This window comes from Anser anser (assembly GCF_964211835.1).
Source record: "Anser anser genome assembly, chromosome: 9".
NCBI classification, from domain to species: Eukaryota; Metazoa; Chordata; class Aves; order Anseriformes; family Anatidae; genus Anser; species Anser anser.
This window is the reverse complement of record NC_139729.1, coordinates 16,769,050-16,790,228: the sequence shown is the minus strand read 5'-3', so window position 1 is coordinate 16,790,228 and position 21,179 is coordinate 16,769,050. Positions and strand designations below refer to the sequence as shown.

At 47.3% G+C, this 21,179-nt stretch overlaps 1 protein-coding gene across 7 annotated transcripts in view; it reads right to left on the bottom strand.

The window, feature by feature from the left end:
* FGF12 (fibroblast growth factor 12) overlaps positions 1–21,179 on the bottom strand; it is a 227,566-nt gene that overhangs the window by 58,109 nt on the left and 148,278 nt on the right. For 6 of the 7 annotated variants that reach the window (XM_083847787.1, XM_083847788.1, XM_083847785.1 and 3 more), the window contains 2 exons: positions 17,884–17,994; positions 11,515–11,618 (listed from right to left, as the gene is read on the bottom strand). In XM_083847787.1, coding sequence (XP_083703913.1) covers positions 11,515–11,618; positions 17,884–17,994 — 215 coding nt within the window. Of the gene's footprint in view, positions 1–11,514; positions 11,619–16,099; positions 16,945–17,883; positions 17,995–21,179 lie in introns of those variants that run through there. The other variant, XM_083847789.1, reaches the window with a different exon arrangement.

Sequence of the window (21,179 nt, the reverse complement as noted above, 5' to 3'; positions counted from 1 at the left end):
AGGACTGCATTTCAATGACTCTAACTGGTATGTGAGAGCCGCAGGCTGGGCCCTGCGTTACGCTGACAGCACCGAGTGGTGCTCCCATCACACTGAAGTGGTACTGCACCTCTCTGACCTGGTTGCCCATCAGAGGTTGCTGTTCAGCTCCTCGACCCACCAGGAACGGGAAACAGTCATTTTAAAGAAGCACGATGCCTGGCATGAGTACGCGGGGCTTGAACACTGCGGCAGGGATGCAGAGAATTGCCCTTCTCAGCTCCTGCTTAGGAGAGATTCCTGCTGGTGAAAGTGATCGCCCAGCACAGCGACTGTGCTTGTGGGAACGGCAGAATTACCCTGAAGCCAGCTGCTCAGCTCATTTTGCACATGTCTAGAAAGTTGGACATCACTTCTCTCAGTGCCTCCTCACCTAGCAGACTTGTTCAAAATCCCCAAGGCTGTATTTTCCTCCCTCTTCTATTTCACGCTTACAATGATTTAATGGTGGAAGAGAAAAGGCTATGCAGGAGATTCATGCTGATTTCTATCTTCGAGGCTTTAGAGAGAAGCAGACAATCTCTGCCCAGCTGCAGTAATTCCTCTGCAGTGCTCCAGACAGCATCTGGGAAGCTGTAATGTGTGCATGTGTGCATGCAACTCCCACGCGCAGGTATCAATAATGCATTCGATGTGCAGCCTTCAGAGCAGCCGACCAAGGAAGCTTCTTAAAAAGACAAGTCAACCCTTCAGCCTTCTCAGGAGGAAAGCGGTGAGGAGATAGGAAGACTTACCATCTTCATGCCATGTCTTATTTATGTCAAGAGGGTGTTCATATTTTGGAAGGCTTTTAGCATGGGGCTGATGCCGAGGTATGTATTTGGGGGATTGGAGAGTACATTGCTCTGAATACCAAAATAATTCCAGCTTCCTGGGATTCAGATAATTTACAAAAAAAAAAAAGAGCAACATGAAAGCCTACCATTGCTCCCCAAACACAACACCTCTGCACCTCAGATGCTGTCAGTATGCCAGAGGTGCCAGGACACTCTCATAGCCTCTTGACTGCCTTCTTGATGGCTCAGGTGTCAAAACACCAGATTAACCCAAGATTTGTGTGGAGGGATATTTATCAATGTCAGAGAGGGATAATTAATTTAATTTAAAAGTCTTAAGGCTTGTTGGGCTTTTCCACAGAGTGCATTTCCCTCCACTCATCATAGGATGGGATCAGTAGTGCGTCAGTGGGGAAAAAGATCCCCTTTTTAGTCCTGCAAAAGCTAAAGGGAAGGCCTACAAGTGTCCATCCACCGAGATGAATCCTTTCAGCATGTAGTCCAAAACCACACTGACAGAAGATTAGTGAAAAGTGGTTAAGGAACAAGAAAAACAAAGAAGGCAACAAGGTGAGCAGCAGAAGCCTTTGGATGATGTAACTAAAGAACAGAAAAACCGTAAGTGAAATTAGTCACAAGAATAAAAGATCAAACACGTAGCCTAATTGCAGGCAGAAAGGGGAATGGTACACCATACAGGGACTAATGGGTATGATTGCAACCGCGATTACTTGGTTTTCTAGTCCTGGGAAGTCTAAAGATGAGTGCTGGTGCAGCAGAGAAACTTCACTTTAGCTTGGAACGTAAGGACCAAGACAGGATTCCAGATTCCTAACTCTGCTCTGAACCATCTTGTCTGGGCTGTGTTCAGCAAAGCCATGATTTTCTCCTCCTATTTTTGACAAAAAATAGGCCATGGCTTGCCTTTTACTATGTGAATTTTCAAAATCTCTCATTTTCTCCTAATCCTATGTCTCAACATTCTGTCTGCCCCGATCTCAAGTCTCCTGTACCATTACAGAGAAAAAAAATAACAAGAAAAAGCTTTGCAGCAGAGTATTTTTAAAAAGCTATTTTAAGTCCAGATTCTACTTAGTTTATTCATCCCCTCAAAATTTACAAGTTGGATAATATAATTAAATACCCCGGGAATACACAACCAAAAAAAAAAATTTAAAAAAAAACAAAACACAAAGAAACAAACAAACCCGCTCCCTCTATTCAGGGCTTACATGTTGAGCCTTCCACAAGGGTCAGAAATATTTATAAAACAAAGTCAGATCCTTTGTCAGCGGATCCAGCTGGGGGGAGAGGACGGGCTCTGCCTTTGATGCTCACTGCTGTTCTCCTGACCACTGACACAGGGCCAGATCTGGGCTCAGCCCTCACCAGCACACCCAGAAAAGCCCTTGCAGGGCCTCTTTGGTGAACCAGGCACCCCGAGGCCAGATGCACGGGCCTGGTTCAGGAGGGACGGGAGCGGGTCGCATCCTGCCTGCCGCCAGGATGCCCCTGGGCAGTGCTGTGGGCAAGGTGCCCCGCTGCTCCTCCCCACCAGTGAGCGTGGAGGCTGCACAGCTTGCAAGCGCCGTGGAAGGAGCGCTCTGTGGCCATCCCACGCGCTCCGCAGAGCCGAGCACGCCGCCAGCACGCAACACAGCACAGCAGCGAGGGGCTGCCGGCAGCACACACAGATCCCTTCCACCCCGCTCGCAGCTACACGGAGGAATTGGCTTAGAGAGAAAGCGGGTGGATGGGGAGCTTTCCTTGCGGCGGGGAGCGGCGCTTTCAGGAGAGGTGCCAGAAGATGCAGCCGAAAGCAGAGGGTGATCCCCAGAGCCCAAATCCCTGCTGCAAGGAAGAGCTGGGAGCACAGCTTCAGCCGAGCACCCGGGAGCATTTCCACCGCCTGGCTGAGCCCATCCCAGCCCCCCGGCCATGCTCCTAACCCCGGCTGAGCACCTTCGCTCCTCCAGCTTCAGGAGGCTCCTGGCAGAGTGTGGCACTGCACCATGCACTGTGGGCACCAGGAGCCAGCCCTACGTCTTGGGACTTGGCAACAGAAAGCTAAGGGACCTGAACTCAGCTCCCATGATCCAGAGACTTCGAGAAAATAATTTCTGCCTTCCAAGTCACGACGGTATGTTTTCACAGCACAGCCAGGGATGGTTCAGGCTCCCACCCCACCCCTTCTGCTGCAGCACATTACATTCCCCACTGATCCAACCAGCCCGGTCTGAAACAGCCCAAGTATTTTGCACTTCTCTTCCTTTTCCCTGGAAAACCGCATTACAATCCAGCCATGTTCCCCACTTACAAAGTTTTCTGTCGCTTGGCTCCCAGTTCTAATTACATGCACACACTCAGTAAGGTTTCTTCTTGGGTTTTTCAGCCTGCCTATGACTGTCGTATCTCCTGCCTTCGCCTCCAGAGCCATTAGTCACTGTTTGGCAGAGGCACGCCATTCACTAGTTTTATCCATTCTATATTTGACTTTGGTGCTATCAGAAAGGAGATTCGAATCAGTTCATTAACACACGCCTGACCTCAGCCAAACATGTCCTCGCTCAAAACCTGCCAGGAAGGACAATATTTATCCTCCCTCCACCACAAAATAAAATGTTAATAATCCCACTCTCACCTTTGACACGCTGGAGATTTGTCGAGATTTTGCTTGTGGAAAAGAGACAACGTCCCTATTTATGGGCAAAACAGACACAGGATAAATGGCATTAAAAAAGCAAAGCAAGCTGGCGAGTTTGAGGCAAAGCAAATTAATAGCCCAGGGAGAAGAGCTCAGTTCCTGGCTGCTCCTGCATCACCCAGGCAGCAGGATGCAAAGGGAAGGCAAGGAAAGGGAACTGTGCTGCCATCACCTCTCCAGAGCGACCGTGGGGGCTGGAGAAGTGTGTCAGCACCAACAAAACCCAGAGCTGCTCTTGCCATTGAAGCCACGGTGGGCCAGAGCAGTTACCTGCCCAGCTCGGTCCCCGCAGCCGCAGGCTGCCCAGGAGGAGATGGAAAGCGAGGCAGTTCTTCCCGTGACCTGTCAGCTCCATTTAGCAGGCCTGACACTGTTGCATTTTGACACACCGTAATGCAGACAACTGTTTGTTTTGTGGACCCCGAGCTCCTGACAGGGTGGGTTGGTCTGAATGTAACGAGTCTGGCAGTTCCCAGCTTAATTTCTTGCAGACTGGTGCCTGTGCCACAGGCACGTAAAAGCATCTGTCATGAGTGGACATTGAAAATACAACTCGGGAAGCAAATACAGCATAACCCTGAGCAACCCTTGGGGACCTTCTGCCACACCAAATCCACAGCGAGGTGGAACGCCAGCCGCAGCCTGGGCCCATGAGTTTTAATGAATGCTGTCTGCCTACAGAGGAAAACATTACCCTGCCCATCCAGAAAAAAATATCCTTTCTCAAAACACTACTCAAAAACCCTGGTTACCCAGGTTCATCCTTATAAGACTCAGTTATCCACAAGAGCGATGCAGACATCCCTGCCACCAGCGGTCCACATCTGCGGCAGCGTTATCCCCTGTGCACCGCAGCTGGAGGAGCTGCTTCAGTCTGCTCCGCTCAAGTCACCTCTGCTAACTAGGGCTTCCCTGCACGCCGCCCGATTCTCCGTCCAGACATTTTCTAGAGTTCCCTTCCAAAATCCGACTTGAAGATCGGATTGCATCGACCGCTCTGTTCTGCTTCAACCTTATTGTTTCCCCTGCAGTGGTTAATTGATCGCACACCATGCACGGGAGAAAAATGGGCAAGCTGTATGCAATGCTACTGCTGCTGGGGACCTGTTCCAAAGACTTGCCTGCCTACTGATCAAAGGTTAAAGCCTGGACTCAAGGAAATCAGCAGCAAGAAGGCTGTGCAGAAGATGGTAGCCCTGACTGCAATTTATCTTTGAGATTCCTCATCTTGCCTCCCTTACAATGTGGAGCAATCCCCCCCACCAGCGCTTTGCCCTCCTCCCCCTTTCACACTTGCAGGAAGTCATGTGGGATCAAAATGCTCCACCAAAATCTCAACATTTTGTTCTGATTTTATTAGGAACGGTAAAGCAATATAAAACACTCTGAAGTTCTTTCAAAATGGGAATCTGTAACATTTCTTTGGGGAAGTGTCAAAATGAGATGAGTCAGCACCACTGGAGTGTTTTTCCCTGATTTTCTTCCAAAATGAAATTTCAGCAAAAGCTCGTAATGCGTCCCAATACTGAGAGACCACTGCTTACAAGGGGAAATGTCCCATTCCCTCTCCTCTGGATGGCATTACATGGAGCATAACACATTTCTAAACGTCCTGCGCAACCCAGGCTCAGAGAAGGCACTTGTTATTGAAGCACACTCGTTCTTTATAATTTGCACTGTTCTTACATAAGCTAGCAAAAACAAGGGATTATGTCCTGCTGTTACTGATTATGGCCTCCAAACAGTCTCGTGCTTGAACAGAGGAAGCCCAGGTCTGACCCGATCCACCTGTGACGCTGACAAGGAGCAGAGCAGCACCGTCCCGCTGGGAGCCTCGCCGTGGTGCTGTGCTAGGGATGTCCTGGGGACACAGGTCCCTCAGGAATGTGCCAAGTGGGAAACGTGCCCACAAAGCCACAGTACTACAGCACCCCAGCTCTCCTGCCAGCCCTCCGGGGCTGACGAGCAGCCCAGGAGGTCCTGCCAAGTGAGGTCAGACCCGTTTCTGGCACATGTCAATCACACGGCCACGTCTGCTCTTGTAGCATCGTGAAAAACCCCTGCGCCCAACCACTCACACGGGGGACAGGGAGCTTGTACTGCCAGGGCCCAAGGAAAGCTTTGGAGAGAAGGGGGCAGCCAAGCCATGACGGTGGAAGCACCTAAAGGGGGAAAAGTGACCACTTTGCTATTGATAGCTGTGTTTACAAGTTTCCAAGCTACCAGGGTGCTGTGCCAGGGCACTCATCAGCTGTATTTTAGGAACATTCGATGCAAGGCAGAAATCTCCTCCCAGGGGCTGGCTCTCCTCAGCACAGCTGCTTGCCCCACGCCTCCATTTCGCTCCCTCCATACTTATAATTAAGCCTGGGGACAGAAGGAGCTTTCCCAGTTAATGCCTCCGTTCAGTGAGCCCCCTTAAACCACCAGTGAAGAAGAGTGGATGCTCTGGAGGGAAATTAAAAGTACATTAAATCGGGCTCTCGCTGTGCTTTGCCTTTAGAGACATTTTTCTGTCTCTGCTGACCTGGCTCCCTAATGAGGCATGGAAACCAGGGAATCCCCCCAGCTAGCCTGCTCGCTCGCAAAGTCTGCACAAAGGAGATACTCAGGATACCTGCCTGCCATATCTGCACTTCTGACTCCATCGGCTAGCAGGACTGGAGGTCAAACAGGAATTAAAGAAATGGCATCAGTAGAAGCAGTTTAACACCCCAAGCCTATTAGGGGAGAGAATGCAGCGTTTTTGATTCCAGCCCCTGACCTTGAAATGATGTAAATAAGAGTGCAGCAACCCTAGAGGAGTTGTAGTGAAATAGTTACAGCATCACAAGCAGATTAAAAAATACAGTTAATATACATACTTCCCCAGATGCTTGTTTATTATTATGCAAGACATGTTTATTATGCAAAATGATAGAGCAGAATAAAAAAGCAGAGAAAGGGAAAATGAAAAGACACACTGAGCTCTTAACACGACTTGTTTTTTTTTCAGTGCTGTTTAGATTTTTTTTTTTATTGTGCATAATCATTCCCTTATTAGCAGGAATCTTTGAAGTGATTCAAGCTCTAGTTTCAGCATTTCAAACTCGCAGGTTTTTACTGTAAAACCATACTGAGCCCTCGTAAGCGACCCATTTTTTTCCCTCTGTATTCCATATCTCTGCTAAGGTTTTTTCAGCCTTTCCAATAAATTATGTATCACGATTTGCCGTTTCAAAAATAATTAGAACTCAGAGTTAAACAACAAGGAATATGTGCGAGCAATACATTTTAGAAGAGAAGCGGTATGCACTTGGGGCAAATCCCATCCCAGCTGCAGCACCACTGAATTATACATACTGTACAGAGAGCTGCAATTTTGGTGTACTTGGAGTGATTGGGTGGGTCTGGGGAGGCTCTACAAGCCCATGATGAGCATCTGCTCCTGGAGAACCAGGCTTGCGCCTCAGAAAAAGTATTTTTCATGCGATCCTTTCCCTACGCTCCTGTGAGATGCAACAGGGGTGATGGAGAGCCAAGCTGGAAAGCTGGGAGCCAGGAGCGAAGGGAAAGCTTCGACTCCACGTAGAAAGGTTACACCAAAGCAGGAATTTATTTGGTAGGGAAGCTATTAACTCCAGACAGGTAGACAGGAGAGCATGTTCTGTGTCTTCTGTTACGATCAGGCTGTAAAGTCACTGGAGCAGGACGTACCTCTTTATTCTGTGTTTCCCTGTCCTCTGCAACAACCAGCCTTTGGTCTCAGCTTCCCAAGAGCTGAGGCAGTACAAGTAACACCCTGCCCTTCATTCATTCTGTATATTGCTGCTTTGGTGTCAAATGCTAACAGGGGATCCTCAAGAGGGCTGCTTAGCTCCCAAAACCAGGTGCTGATAAAAACCTTTGTGCACCACCAGGGAATTTACAGCCACCCCATACCACAACAGATCTCAATGGGAAATCACCAATGACTCTGCAAGCTCGCAGTGAGGACAGTGTTTTTGCATCCCGCTGTCTGCGAAGCCAGGTGCCTCAGACCAAGACGTGGTTTTCTTGCCTACTCAGCACCTAATTCCCCAGCAGACCTCAGAGTTAGAAGCAAGCTAGTCTGGAAAAAACCTCAGGTCTCGAGTGTAAGTAAACAACCCACAAAAGTCATAAACAGCTGCTTCCCAAGCAAACAAGCTTTGGCATCTAATGCATTTAGGCCTGTAAAGCTGCCTGGGGATCTAGGGATGGCTTCAGGCAACAAATCAACCCCACACCGTCCCTGCCCATCTCTAACTACATAGAATAAATGAGGAAACTCAGTGTTAAAGATATCAACGTGGCCAAGCACATTGGTCTAGGAGGGTACTGCATGTTTCTGCAAAGAGCTTTTTTGTTGAGTCTGGCTTTCGAAACCCCACTCAGCTCTGCTTTTGTGCTGATTGGCACTGGGAAGACTTTTTCCAAGGGCTGCTTATTCTAAATGCATTCGTTCAAGAGCACACTGGCCCAAACTCAGAAGGAGCTGGCACAAACCATCTCCAAGACCAGGCTGATAATAGCTTCTGGTTTGATCCAGGGCAGAGGATGTCAGCCAAGGTCTCAGCTGGCACACGCAGATTAAACACCACCAAAAAAACCCAAACCCCACAGCGATGATGTGTTCAGCTACAGACACAGACTATCTGGGCTCAAAAGGAGGAAAAAAAAATACAAAAAGAACCGTTTCCCTGGACAGCTGCATTTTATCTGAAAGCAGTCCCAGGCTTGAGGGTGTTACAGCAAGTCCTAGCAGGGCTAGTCTGGGACAGACAGCAGGCGAGGCAGCCAAGCAGCAGAAAAAGTTCATTTATCAGTGGATCTGCGTGAGTGAACAGTAGCTATGGGGAATATTGACCCATTTTTCAAAAATTCCTCAGAAAAGGTTGGGGACAAAGCAGGTACAAGCACAACAGCAAAGGAAGCTGGCCCGAGACAGAGCAAAGCTGTAGTTCAGGGTCTGCTAAGCAAGGGAACGGGGACAATGTTCCCCTTCTCCTCCAGGGTGAGCAGCAGCCAGGTCCGGGCAGCGTGGCCAGGGGCCTGCTCGCCCCAGAGAGGAGCAGGTTGTCAGGTCCTGCCAAAGCAATTCCCCGGCACAGCCTTCGAGACTGACACAGCCAGGCCAAATGTTGGCTTGGAGTGGGATCCCGGCCCCACAAGGAAAGCTGCAGCATCCAAAAGAGTCTGCTTGGATAGGCTGAGATCTTCTGAGCCACATCCAGTTGTTGTATAGGACCCTGGTCTAATCCCGTCTTTGGTGCTATGAGGGGTTTGACCTGTGCTCCCTGCTCCTAACAGGCTTTATCCACAAATTTTCTTCTTTCTTGCCTGGGGGTCTGCTCCAAAGCAGAGTGAATTTATCGATTTACTGTTGTAAGACAGAGCCACCAGTCAATACAAGAAGAAAAGCCAGCCCAGGAAGCTCCATCTCCCTGGAGCAGGGATGGGCCAGTAGCATTCACTACAAACAGAAACCTTAAATCATGTTTATGAAATTAACAGCTTTACTCTCTTATTAGTTCAGACAGAGCTGAATGCTGTCAAGCCATAGCATGCAACGAGGTTCACTTCACTAACCACACTGGCCATCATGGTACATCCCTTATTAACCCTCCCATTTAAGTCAGGCACATTTGCTGGGAATAAGCAGGCTCCATTAAACCACCTTCATTTCAATACATGTATGATTTGATGCCTTTTAGGACAATTCATATAAATAGCAGATATCTTTCCTGGATACGTGGTCCTCCTGCTAACAAAATCTCTTGGTACTTCCCTCCTACCGTCTTCTTTGCCTCACTACCTGCTAGCCGTGTGCTAGCTAGCTTTTCCTCCTCATCGTCTCTAATCTCAGCTGTCAAACATCACGCTTCCAACTCTCCATTTCTTCTTTTTGCCTGAGCCCCACACTTTTCTCTCCTTTGCACTATTTGTTCAGAAAATGTTGACCCCCCACTGCTAGAAAAAGACCCACCCCGGCTGGCTGTGGCTCTAATGCCACACGCTGCTGTCCTGCAGTGCTCAGGTAAGGGGCACTGGGGGCACGAGGAGCCACGGTTCTGGGCCAGGACCCCTTCGTTCCCAGCACTACACAGGTACAGGGCAAAACTTCAGTCCTGACCCCTGTGACACTGTGCCTACAGGGAAGCAACCCTGATAATGCAGCACCACACCACACTTGGTAGTACCTCGATCTACCTACCTTTAGGACTTGATAGCTTTACAAAAAAAAGGAGATTTTCATTGTTAGTAAACCAATGTAATTTATTTAGAGGCAGTCATTTATGTTTACTGGGCTATGAAAGAACAGGAAGCGTCTGGCATCCACAGAGATCCAGATTGATCTCTCTGTCTCTTTTTGACAAGCAGCCAGTTTTGAGACCTATCTCGCCAGGCATACTAACACATCGACTTGCCATTTTCAACCCGGAGCTGCTGGGGAGAGCGAGCTTTGTTACCTCCCATGGGAAAGGGGGAAATCCCAGCCATGTGAGAGGTTTAAAACTGACCAGGAATGCAGATGGATGATATGGGTCAGGAAACACAGGTGCAACTCAGCCTTTTTTATCTCAAGCTACTTGGATCATGATGATAGCAAAGATTTTGATCCCTTGTCAGTGACCTTGCAGGGGAAGCACCTCAAAATACAGCCACCAAGAGCTTGCTGCACAGAACACCCACAAGGAAACCTAAAGCAAAATTAACTGACAGCTATCAGAGGCATAAATCAAAGCTAGAGCGGTGGATCTATTCTGGTGTGCTTATGCATATCGTAAGTGGTAACGCGTTTCGGTGGTACCATTTTGTTATGCTACAAGCTACCAAGTGGTGTGCCTTTTTCAAGCTGCACCTTATGTGACAGCAGGTAGCGCTTACTGGAATTATAATGACAAAAGGAAACCCAACACTGCTAGTACTGTGAGCCCGCAGCCTCTTCTTACTGTAGGAGCTAGCATAAGCATCAGCTTTGGCTGAGTACATGGTACAGCATGTCCTTGGGTCCAAAGGTTTATAGGAAGGCACACAGCAGACAAGTTAGGGAAATGGGCATTTCTGCCCCACGCTACACAGTCATCCTTTTGGTGGTCCTATCTCCGATCTCACGTACGCTTTTAAAGCACAGCAAATGCCGAGACAAGAACAGAATCATTATACTGTAAATTTACACAAATGGAGATGAGATTAAAATCTTGCCTATATGTTTTAAAGATATCATAACCACAGAAATGAGCAGAGTATTATTAACTATCACTTCTTACTATGTAGAACCAGAGCAAAGTTATTTGAAGCATAAAAATTCTGGCAAAGGGCTGCCATATTTAATAAATCACTGAATCAATTATTCACTGTGAAAATCAATTACTTACTTCAAATGAGAATCTTATGAATAACCTCATGCCCTTTCATGCCATCTAAGAAAGTTATAGGGGAATTAGTCAGTAAAAAATGCCTCACTTATCTTTTATGTGCATTAAAAAGACCACACAAATACAGGGTAATTCTGCTCTGGTGAAGCACTCTGCCAACAGAATAGTCCAGAACCATTTTAATGAAGTCAGTGTATTACTGTGGATTTACACTGCAGTCAAAAGCAGAGTATGACCCATTGGGGCACCACCCCCAACAGTTTCCGGGTGCAATTCAGAAGCAATTCCATTCACTCCATCCCATTTCACAAACAGGGAACCAGAATATAACCAGCAAACTGTATAGCCTCCTCTACAACGCGACCTACATTAGGTAACTCCTCAAAGGAGCACAAAGTATATCTTCACAGGTCAGGAAATATTACGACGACACTCCGTGGAGACACTTTAAAGTGAACATTGCATGGCTTTGCAGCAGCTCCCACCACTCCTGCTTTTAAATGCTTTCCGATACGTGACCATTTTCACAAAAGCTGGCTACAAGTCCCAGTGGGGTCTCCTCCCTCCCCCTACAAAACCAAACCATCCCAGGAGCCCAAAGGTGCCAGGTACTCACCGAGCTGTAGAGATATCCCTCAGCGTTCATGGCAACGTACAGACCTGCCTTCACCCCTTGGATTGCCACCACACGAAGACCCACAGGAATTAGATTGAAAAGGGCTGCGGAAGGAAAAGAAAAGCAAAGGTTAGGCAGACATCACCCCGCGGGGCCGCCGCTGCGTCTTGCCCCACGGCCAGCCCGTACAAACCATATCGAACAGGGAACAAACGTCTTGCTTCCAGCTACAGGAAAGACCTGCAGCCATAGGGTCAACGTTAAAAGCAGATTTTAAAAAGTACTGAGCTTGTTTGCCTCCCAGAAGCCTAAATATACCCATCAGGATGTCTGATCACAGCCTTTGCAATGCCAAGGGCTCCTACATGTGCTCAGGCTAGCGTATCTTAACAGCTTTCTGTGGGCCAGCTGAGCTGTGGTAATGCACGTGTGCACGTCTTTGCCTGTGGCAAACGAGCAACACCACTTCGTTTAGTTTACCCTGAAACAGTTTCAAGCCTAGCCACACTCTCGCATTTGCCATATGCTAAAAGCATATAGACAGGGACCATGGCCAGAATGAGGCACCGTAACTCATCTGTGTGCCTGCCCCTGTGGTCCCCGCTATCAAAGGAATAAAGGCACTCAGGAAGTGATACTGCCCTGGTCCTGAGCTCTGCTCCACATTCAGAAGCAGCACTAGGCAGGACGGAAGAAGACAAGACCTTTCAATACTCAATTTTACTGCAATCTTATCGATTAAAGCATTGCAGCCACTTCCTCTCAATTATTTATCTCACTGCTCGATTCCAAATAGACCCTGTGTCTCAGCGAAAGACCTTTCCCCTGAGTAAACACATTAACGTACGGTCAGGCTTTGGTGCAATGAGCTATCATCTCTGTCACAATGAGCTTAACGGGGAAAGGACTGAGAGCGTTGATAGACTACACACTCAGACATTAGCGGGGCTTTGTTTCCACTGAGAATTGTAGGACAAGAGCTTCCAGATGTGGCAGGACCCTTGGTGCTTCAGTTTGTGGACAGGTAACTGGATGCTGTCCCAGGAGCTCGGGATATGGTGCTTGGCTCCTTGCAGCCAGTGGCGCAGGCTTCATCAACGTCTGAGGAACTGCACGATTTCTAAGAGGAAAATGAGCTCAAAGGGTATGGCTAGCGTAATGGGAACCTGATTACAATGGAACAGAACGCTCGGTGGAGTTGCTTAAAGGTTACAGACCGATACCTTTTCAGATGGAAAACCTGAAAAACAACAGAGGGAACAGAAAGCAGTGTTGCTTGAGATATCTGTCAGGTGCCCAGGCTAAGCTGGTTTTAGGGTCATCTCCAAAAAGGGATTCATGAATTCTCGTTTCAAATGAACACCCCTTCCTTTCCATCCTTCCTCAAGGAAGACTCAAGGAAGATTCCCCTCGGGCAGCTCCCTGGAAGGGAGGCACATCACGGCTGGTGAAACGAGCCCTACCCCCAGACACCTTGCCTTTAAGCACCATATTCAGTGCAACATTAGCGTGTGCTTAAGTCTCACAAAACCCAGTGCCTGTATTTCTGTGATTTCATGGAGGCGAGGGAAGGACTTCAGCAGTATATGGCAAAGACCAGTGTGGGTACTGGTCTGTCAAGGAGTGGAGTCAAGGATGGCACTACTCTGAAACTGTCCCAGGAGGAGATAAACACACCGCAGTGTAGCTACCTGACTTCAAAGAGCTGTGTTACAGCACAGTTCTGCTGTTGAGCAGCTCACTAAACAAGGCAGGCTTATATTTCTATCAGCTCTCACCACCATGAAGGTCTAAAACCCTCTGTAATTAACAAGTCTATAAGTAACTCCCCTTCCCTAATTCCATACCCCCACCCCCACCCTGAAAAATGGAGCATATTACTGCAAATAATGAAACAGAATGGGCATCATCATTCATTCTCTACAGCCAATTTGTCTTGCATAGAGAACTTGTGACAGACCCCTCAAAGCATCCATTAGGCAGTGGGGTGATAATGCCCAGAATTAGGGGGTGAGAAGTTCCACTTGGAAGCACCCACCTCTCCAAACCTCTCTTTTCTGCACGCCGAGGGAGCACAGCAACAACCCTGTTGTGCTCTGTGTTACACTGCTGGTTCCCAAGCTCACTTGGAGCCTCCTGCAGACCATGGCAGCGACAGGCCCAGTCATGGCTTTTAGGCATGGCAGAGCATCTCCTGCAACATGCTGCAGAGCAGGGGAGCGAGTGGGTAGGCAGGCAAACAGAAGGGCATGCATCTGACATAGGTAACTGGCAGCCAAAGTTGTTTTAGGAAGCAAATGTTTTCTTCTATTAAAAGCATTTGGGGGTCAATCAAAATTTTGCAAACTCTCAGAACTGTTTCTGCACTCCAAATGGGAAATATCTTTGAATAAGTTAAAGCCTCTGCTGTCATGCATTTAAATGGATATTTCATCTTGTTTTGGAGCAGATTTCAAAGCTTGTAAGCTTTGAAAATTCTGCTAATCCTGAAATACCAGAATTAGGGATGGGGAAGAGGACTAGCTGTGGTAGGGTAGGACTGTCCACAGGGTGTGATGTTAAAAAAATGAAAAAAAAATATCTAATGCTTTTAAATCTTTCTGTTGCACATGGTAAATTTTCTATGCTATAGACAACTGCACGAGACAGACATGCTCTTTTGTTTCTCATGCAGAAGACAGAAGAATTAAGATGTTTGAGGTCTACCAATTTGCCTTCATTACATTTTCCCACCTCCACCCGTTCCTAGACTTACATCTCATCCTGCTCATTGATGATACCATTTTTATCATACTCCATTCCTAAACCCTGTAGCCATGAGTTATGTTGTTCATTGTTATGTTATGGTCATTTATCAGATGCATCGCATTTCTAAACTCTGAAAGCTTACTTGGCTAGGGATCCAAGCTAACTTATTACAGAACTGGAAGACTAGGGCAAGAACTGCCATAGAGAAGATGCGGTCCGTATGCTCAGCTGATATAAATCAGTCAGAGGAGCTAAACTAATTTATACCCAAAAAGGCCTTTTACACCCCTGGAACTGCTCAGATTGAAAGAAAATTCTTCATATATCCCAACACAAGTAGGAAGAGAAGCTGTCTTCATGCTTGTATTAAGATGGCGTGCCTTTAGCCACATGGCAGAAGGAACAGATGTCCCAAGAGCTGTTTCGCGGGAAGCTGGCTGGATGCCCATTCAAATGCCATTAGAACTTGGCTCCTGTTCCCCCCCCCTCTTTTCTTTAAGAGAGAAGAAGTGGAAAATAAATGTCATCAGCTTCTCAAGAACACACACGGAATGGGCACCAAATAGATAATTCATTCTAAAATTGCTTAAATATTAGCAGTTCCTCTTATATAAATAATTGGGTTTTTATTAGAACTTTTAATTTCATCAGATGTATCTAAGGGACATGTCGCGTCTCATTTTAAATGTTTATCTTGCCAGAGTAAACCAACCTAATGCATTCCATGAAGACTAAGATTCCTGTTGTAATGCTAGTTTGAATAGTCAGGGTGTGGATAAAGCGTGCAGAGCTGATGCATGGAACAGTGCTCACCGGGCATGTACCTGTGTTAAGACGGTTTCTGAAGGGAGAACACATCGATGGCCACGCAGGGTGTCAAGGACCCTGTCACGGCCATCAAGAGTGTCCTTCGGACACTGGATGTAAATTAACCAACCCCTCCCCAGGGAGAGGGAAATACCAGTTATCTACTTTTTCATGAGTTTTGTCCTTCCACAGAAACACTGCACAGACTTCTGAATGGCTGGCCAGGGATCCTCTGGATAAATATTTTAAAACAAAAAATATCAATGAAGTCTGCAGCTGTTTACTTGGATGAGTATGCTTTGACTTCTTTTTTTTCTGCTCAAAAATTGAGAAGTTTAGAGGAATGGAAAAGGAAGAAAAAATAGCACGCCTTTTTGATATTTCCAGGGTGAAAAATGTGATTTTGTTTTGAAGGTGTAACAGGAAGCTTCATATAACATAAAACATTGACTTAAACTGAAGATTTATAAAGGAGAGTGAGTGATCAGAAGTTAAATAAAACTGAATAAAGCATACTCTTGATTTCATTTTCAGGAGCCAAATATAATCAGGTTGGATTTTTTTTCTCTTCTAATATTCCCTAAGGTCAGAGGATGGGGAAACATTTGTCCTCTATCTTCTCTCAAAGACTTCAATCCCCTGTATAGGCACCAAACTTTCCAGCACAGCCCATGACTTTGAGTGACTGGCTTGGCACATTTCAGCTAGATGCCTCCTGTCCCACCAAGCTGCCAAGGCAGGGCTGCCGCCTCACCAGGAGGATTTATGCTCTAGAAGTGCCCTTCAGCCCATCTATTTCCAATTAAGGAGACAGGGGGGAAGTAGCTCCCGAGTTCTCAGCACCTCGCCGATCTGATCTCTGACATTTGAGATAAATAAGAGCCGTTTGGGTGATTTGGTGCCAATGTCAGACTCAGGAGGTTCCTCCTGCACCCACTGAGGTGCAGCCAGAAGCAGCTTCCCTTGTCTCCCGTGCCAGCCTGAAATATTGCAGAATTGTCCTTACATTTTATTTCCCTCTGCTGTTTACCTAAATTCATCTCTGCTTCCATTTAAGCCCATTACTTTGTTGTTCGGTCCTCACTGATAGATGAGGGTAATGAATCCCTGTCATCTCCAGCAGCTCTTCGCATGTCGTTGACAAATAGGCCTCCAATGGGATTTTCTGCAGACTGAGAACATCCTATGTCTTCTTCCTTTTAAAAAAGCAGCTAATACCACTGGGTCATCAGCACTGGGTCATCACTCACCCACTAAAGCCCACTGAGCTCATCACGTGTTGGTGCCTGCCTGAGAAAAAAGCACAAGGCCAGACTTCTTGGAGGAAGAAGCCTGCTCAGTCCTTCCCAGAGGTGTGCGTGCAGGGGTTACGTGGGGGCTGGCTGCAGGTTCTCCTGCTCCAACATGACTTAGAGTTGTGATTGTAATTCGTGGCCTTTCGTTTGTTAAGCACCAGCATGTGAACCGTGGGACTAAGACCTGACACAGCATGCTTCAGGCCAGGTTTCTGGTGAACGCAGTCTTTTGGGTTGTTTCACGAGGGCTTTGCCAGCCTCTCACGATTTCAGTCACTGCTTTCTCAGAGCTCCTCTCGTGTGCTGCTCCGCATGTGGTCCCCAACTGCACGCATTGTCCCACCATGGCACCCCACCAGCTCCCTGTACCAGCACACCTTCACAGGACAATGTCAACGCCTTGCTACATGGGCTGCATCGCTGCAAACAACCCTCACCTGCAGCCCAGACCCTGCCCTCCTGAAGGAGCAATGCCTTCAGTCCAACTAGGAGCTTCTGTAAAATAGAACAGCATGATTTGTCCCCAAACTAAGTAGGTTCTTCCTGCCACAAAGTACATGAAGTTTGTTTCCATCAATTCTACCACACACACCAACTTTTTTTCATCCCTAGTAACGACTGGGACGACACCTTCCACATCGGGCAGGCTAGATGTGATGTCCTTTCACCAGTGGCACAGAGAGCTTCAGACCAACGTAGGATGACCCAACTCAAGACCTGAGTCCTAATCTGTTGACTCAATTTGTGGCGCAAGAGACCTGAGCTTTGGTGCCCTCTCAAAAGAATCCATCTGACACCTGTGAAACGAAGAGATTCTGTAGGAAACACCTTGCACTTTTTTTTTTTTAACCTTTCTATGAGCTTTGGTGTCAAGAAAACTATGTATTTTCCAAAGGGACATTGGTTTGTGTTTATTTAAACCAATATGGCTCCTGCACACGAGCATCACTTTTAAACCTACATGGCTCTGCTGCACTTTGGTAACCTGTGATGAACAGCATGAATCCAATCCCTTTCAATTGGGTTTTGGAAGAAAACATTTAGAAAGGTCATTCAATACCCTCAGCCTTAAGAGTAGCCTTAAAGCACGGGATTTGGGTGAACAGCTGGTTTTCTCCAGCCTGGAAATTCCTGATGCTTGCTGAATTTTTCAGGATAAAATAGTGAAAACAATTACCTCCTCCTTGGAAAGAGAATTCCCCGTATCCTTTGCCCACGTGGCATGTGTATAAATATAATCTCCTTTCTCTTTTGGCAGTAGTTCAAATCATGGGTTTTATTCTCCACCCCACCCAGATGGCAGTTACAGAATCGGGGCGGGAGGGAACAAGATGGGAGAGGAAACATATGAAATTATACAGGCAAGATTTAAAGGGGAAGTATAGATAGGAAAAAATGTGCAGAAAACAGCTGGCTTCTTCCTAATTTGATCTTTTCAAAAATGAAGCTTCAAAAGTGAGACCCACTAGGTGATGCATTTGATTGTAATTGGGTTGCAAAACAGGCTAATTTTTCTTACTGTAGTCGCTGTTTTCGTCCTTGGTCCCATCAATTGTACCATCTGGGTGCATCTGCAGGAAGTATTCCTGCTGGCTGAATAACCTTGTCACAATTCCTTTCAGCTGGGGTTCTGCAAAGAAAATAATAATTACTGTTAGATATACCAAACATGCAGCAAGTAGCAAGAGACCGAATTTGCATGGTCCCCGTTAAACCCTGAGTAAATAAAAAAGTGCTTGGCAGATAAGACAGCTTTCTGTGATTCCTTTCAAGAGTGGTTGTAAAATATTCATATAGACATACAGGCAAATAAAATGGAGATCAGATAAGGAGGTAAAATGCAATGCATAGTTGGTGCAGCATAAAGTACCAGATTTATGCAACACCGCTTCACTGAAAGTTACCTGCCAAATTCAAGTCTTTAGGCACCTTACTATTCTGAATATGCCACTCATTTAGAAGAAAACTTGCCAGCAATGTTGCAAAGCATTTGCTCGTTTCTTATCCTGCCTGTGAAGCCAGCTACCCTGGTTTCTATATTTGATCCACTATTATCTAGTTCCAGTCTTATGCCCATGAAGATCTATTTAAACTGGTGGTATTACAGTGGTGTAAAACCAAAGTAACTGAGCGCTGAATCAGGCTGTGCGAGTCCAACTGTGTGGGATTCGGGGAGCAAAATTCCTAAAAGGAACAGATGCGAGACACCTCCAAAAACGACCTCTGAAGCATTTACGGGCACCTGAAAACGCCTCTGTTTTAAATCCCGTATGTTCCTCCCTTCCCAAACATGTGCCATATACTCTGGTGGGTGAGAATCACTCCTTGTCTTTAGCAGGGTCCTCTCCCAGCCCCATATACCAGGAGACAGCCATGGGCTAGGAGCCCCCCTACCACCCCGGCAACATTTTATAGCCATGCTGAGGAAAAAAAGGAAAACATGAGGAAAAAGCAGAAACAATTTGGCTACGAGATAACTTCACCTGACAGAGCTCTGCAGTCTCCCTGCCATCCCACTGATCAAACACAAATTAAGTGGTCAAAAATTCGGGATAAATTCAATTTTACCATGCGAGGCTTACAATTTGTCACATGCATTGCTTCCGTAACGCAAACTAGCCAGCTACACGCGGAGGGGCAGCCACGCTGGCTGGATGACGGATTTTCCTCGTGTGGTGGGAGTTTGCTGCTCTGTGACCACCCACCAAAAGTAAATAGGAGCTCGTTACTGCTGGCTCAACAGAAAGGGAAAAAAACCACAGTGCAGCGCACCAAAACCAAGTGAGCCTCCCATCCTTCCTGCCCCTAGTGAGGCTGTTTAATAAGCCACAGTCGGTATGTAACCCCGCTCACGTTGTGAGCTAAGTGCTCCCATTAGGAGCCCCCATCTCGAGCGCTTTTGCACCGAGCTGTCCCACCTCCGTGCGAGGATGGAGCCCCCATCCCGCACCTCTCCACTGCCCAAATCCCCTGCCACAGGCAGGGAGAGTGGATGTGGATGGGCTGAAGGTGCAAAGGGTTTCAGCTCCAGTCACCCCTCCACCAGCCGGAGGAGGATCAGGTCCTATTTCCCATCTACAGAAGCGTGTGCTTGCCGCTGAGTAAGTCAGCGTCAGCTGGTTTCTCTGCTGGCTTAAACAAGTGGTTTCATCGCAGCCCAACTGTTGTAGGCTGCAGACAGGGTTTTTCCCAGAAAAATTCCCAGCTCCAGGACAGTTAAGTACACACTGGCCATCTACTAAGAGATGATGTCCATCCAGCCAAAATATGCCAAATCAAGACTGTTTTGCTTTGTTCTTCCCAAAATGAAAGATCTGTTTTGTTGGATGTAGGAGCTCGATTTAACTTGCTTTTCTAACAAAGATGTCAAAGTGGAAGGAAATGCAAAGCTGCATCCTCAGGCACAGCCGACTGCACCACCCTCCTTGAGCCCATCCCCTTCCCCCTTTATCTAATACCACAAGAGTAAGGGCGCTAACAGGCATTCTCTGGCATGAGACCTGTGTTTAAGTCCCTGAATGAGTCTCAGCCTCATTTTTACTCTCTGGTTAAATTTTAATGTTTAAGTACTTTGCACAAAATGGAAGAGCTCCCAGCAGGACGGATTTAAAGACACTCCTGCAGCCTGAAGCTCTCTGTGTACTGGGGAAGGGGAAAGACCTTGTCTTAAAGCCCCTCAAGGATAAGAGCAGAGATAAAAAACCAGTCCTGACCCTTCCTCCTTTGTAGGGAAGACAATTTAGACACAGGACAGAAGGCCTTTTTCTTTCAGGGTCCAAGCTATACTTTGATCATGCAAATCATTTTGTAAGAAGTTAAAAACCTCTCCCACTTACACTAAGTAGCCTACCGAGTAAAACACAAAGCAGATCTTCTCATCATTAGTAGCTTCCTATCATCTTAGAGCTTATCAAAACAGCACCCGAGGTCCCCTAGAGCCCCCCTGCATCGCTGCTGTAGATGAAAACACGGCTGTACCAGAAGGCTGTGTCACCACAGTAAGACACAGGGTAAAGCCCCAGCATCCCTCTTTCATCACGGATCTGACAAACACTCAGCCAAGGTCTGACTCAAGCTTCAACAACCACCTTCTTCGTAATCCTGGGCTTTTCTCAGTCAATGCCTGCCAAGGGATGGGTTGGAAGAGAAATCTTATCTTGCATGCACTTTTTTCTGACCTGGTTTTGCTGAAGTTTGAGGCTCACTCCCAAACTCACAGTAAGCTCAAGGGGAGCAAAAGGGAGCTCTACGCCACGCACAAAACCACCATGTTCCTTCCGTCCCTAACTCCGTCTGACAGCAGCAGTGTTCCTGTCTCTGAGCTGCACAGATCCTTCTCCGCAGGAGCATCCCTGTTCCTGAAGCCCTACAGCACCAGCAAACAAAAGCCTTTTCCAGACACCAAAGGGCCAGAAAGCTCTTGTAAGACATACAGGTCTCACCTCTTCTGGTTTCGGTATTTCCTTGGGTCTCTTCCTAGAGGCGAGGAGCAGCACTGGCGAGCAGCTGCACCTTTGGGTACCCTCCTGAACAGATAAAAGCAGCGCAGAGACGTGCGCAGCCAGCACCGAGCTCTCTCCCCTACGCAGGGCACAGCCCAGGAGGGTGAAGGAGTTGTCCGGGCGATGAGGGATTCATCTCACCTAGCACAGGCTGCTCCACAACACAGGCAACACCTGAGCAGGAGTCCCTTTGCATCCCAAAGCCACAGGCACCCAGCTCCACAGGGTGCTGGAACAGCCCGTATTTCTCTGTCGATTGTAAAGGGACCAACGCAAACAGGAGCGGCTATGCCGGTGGCAGCTCAGGGGCTGC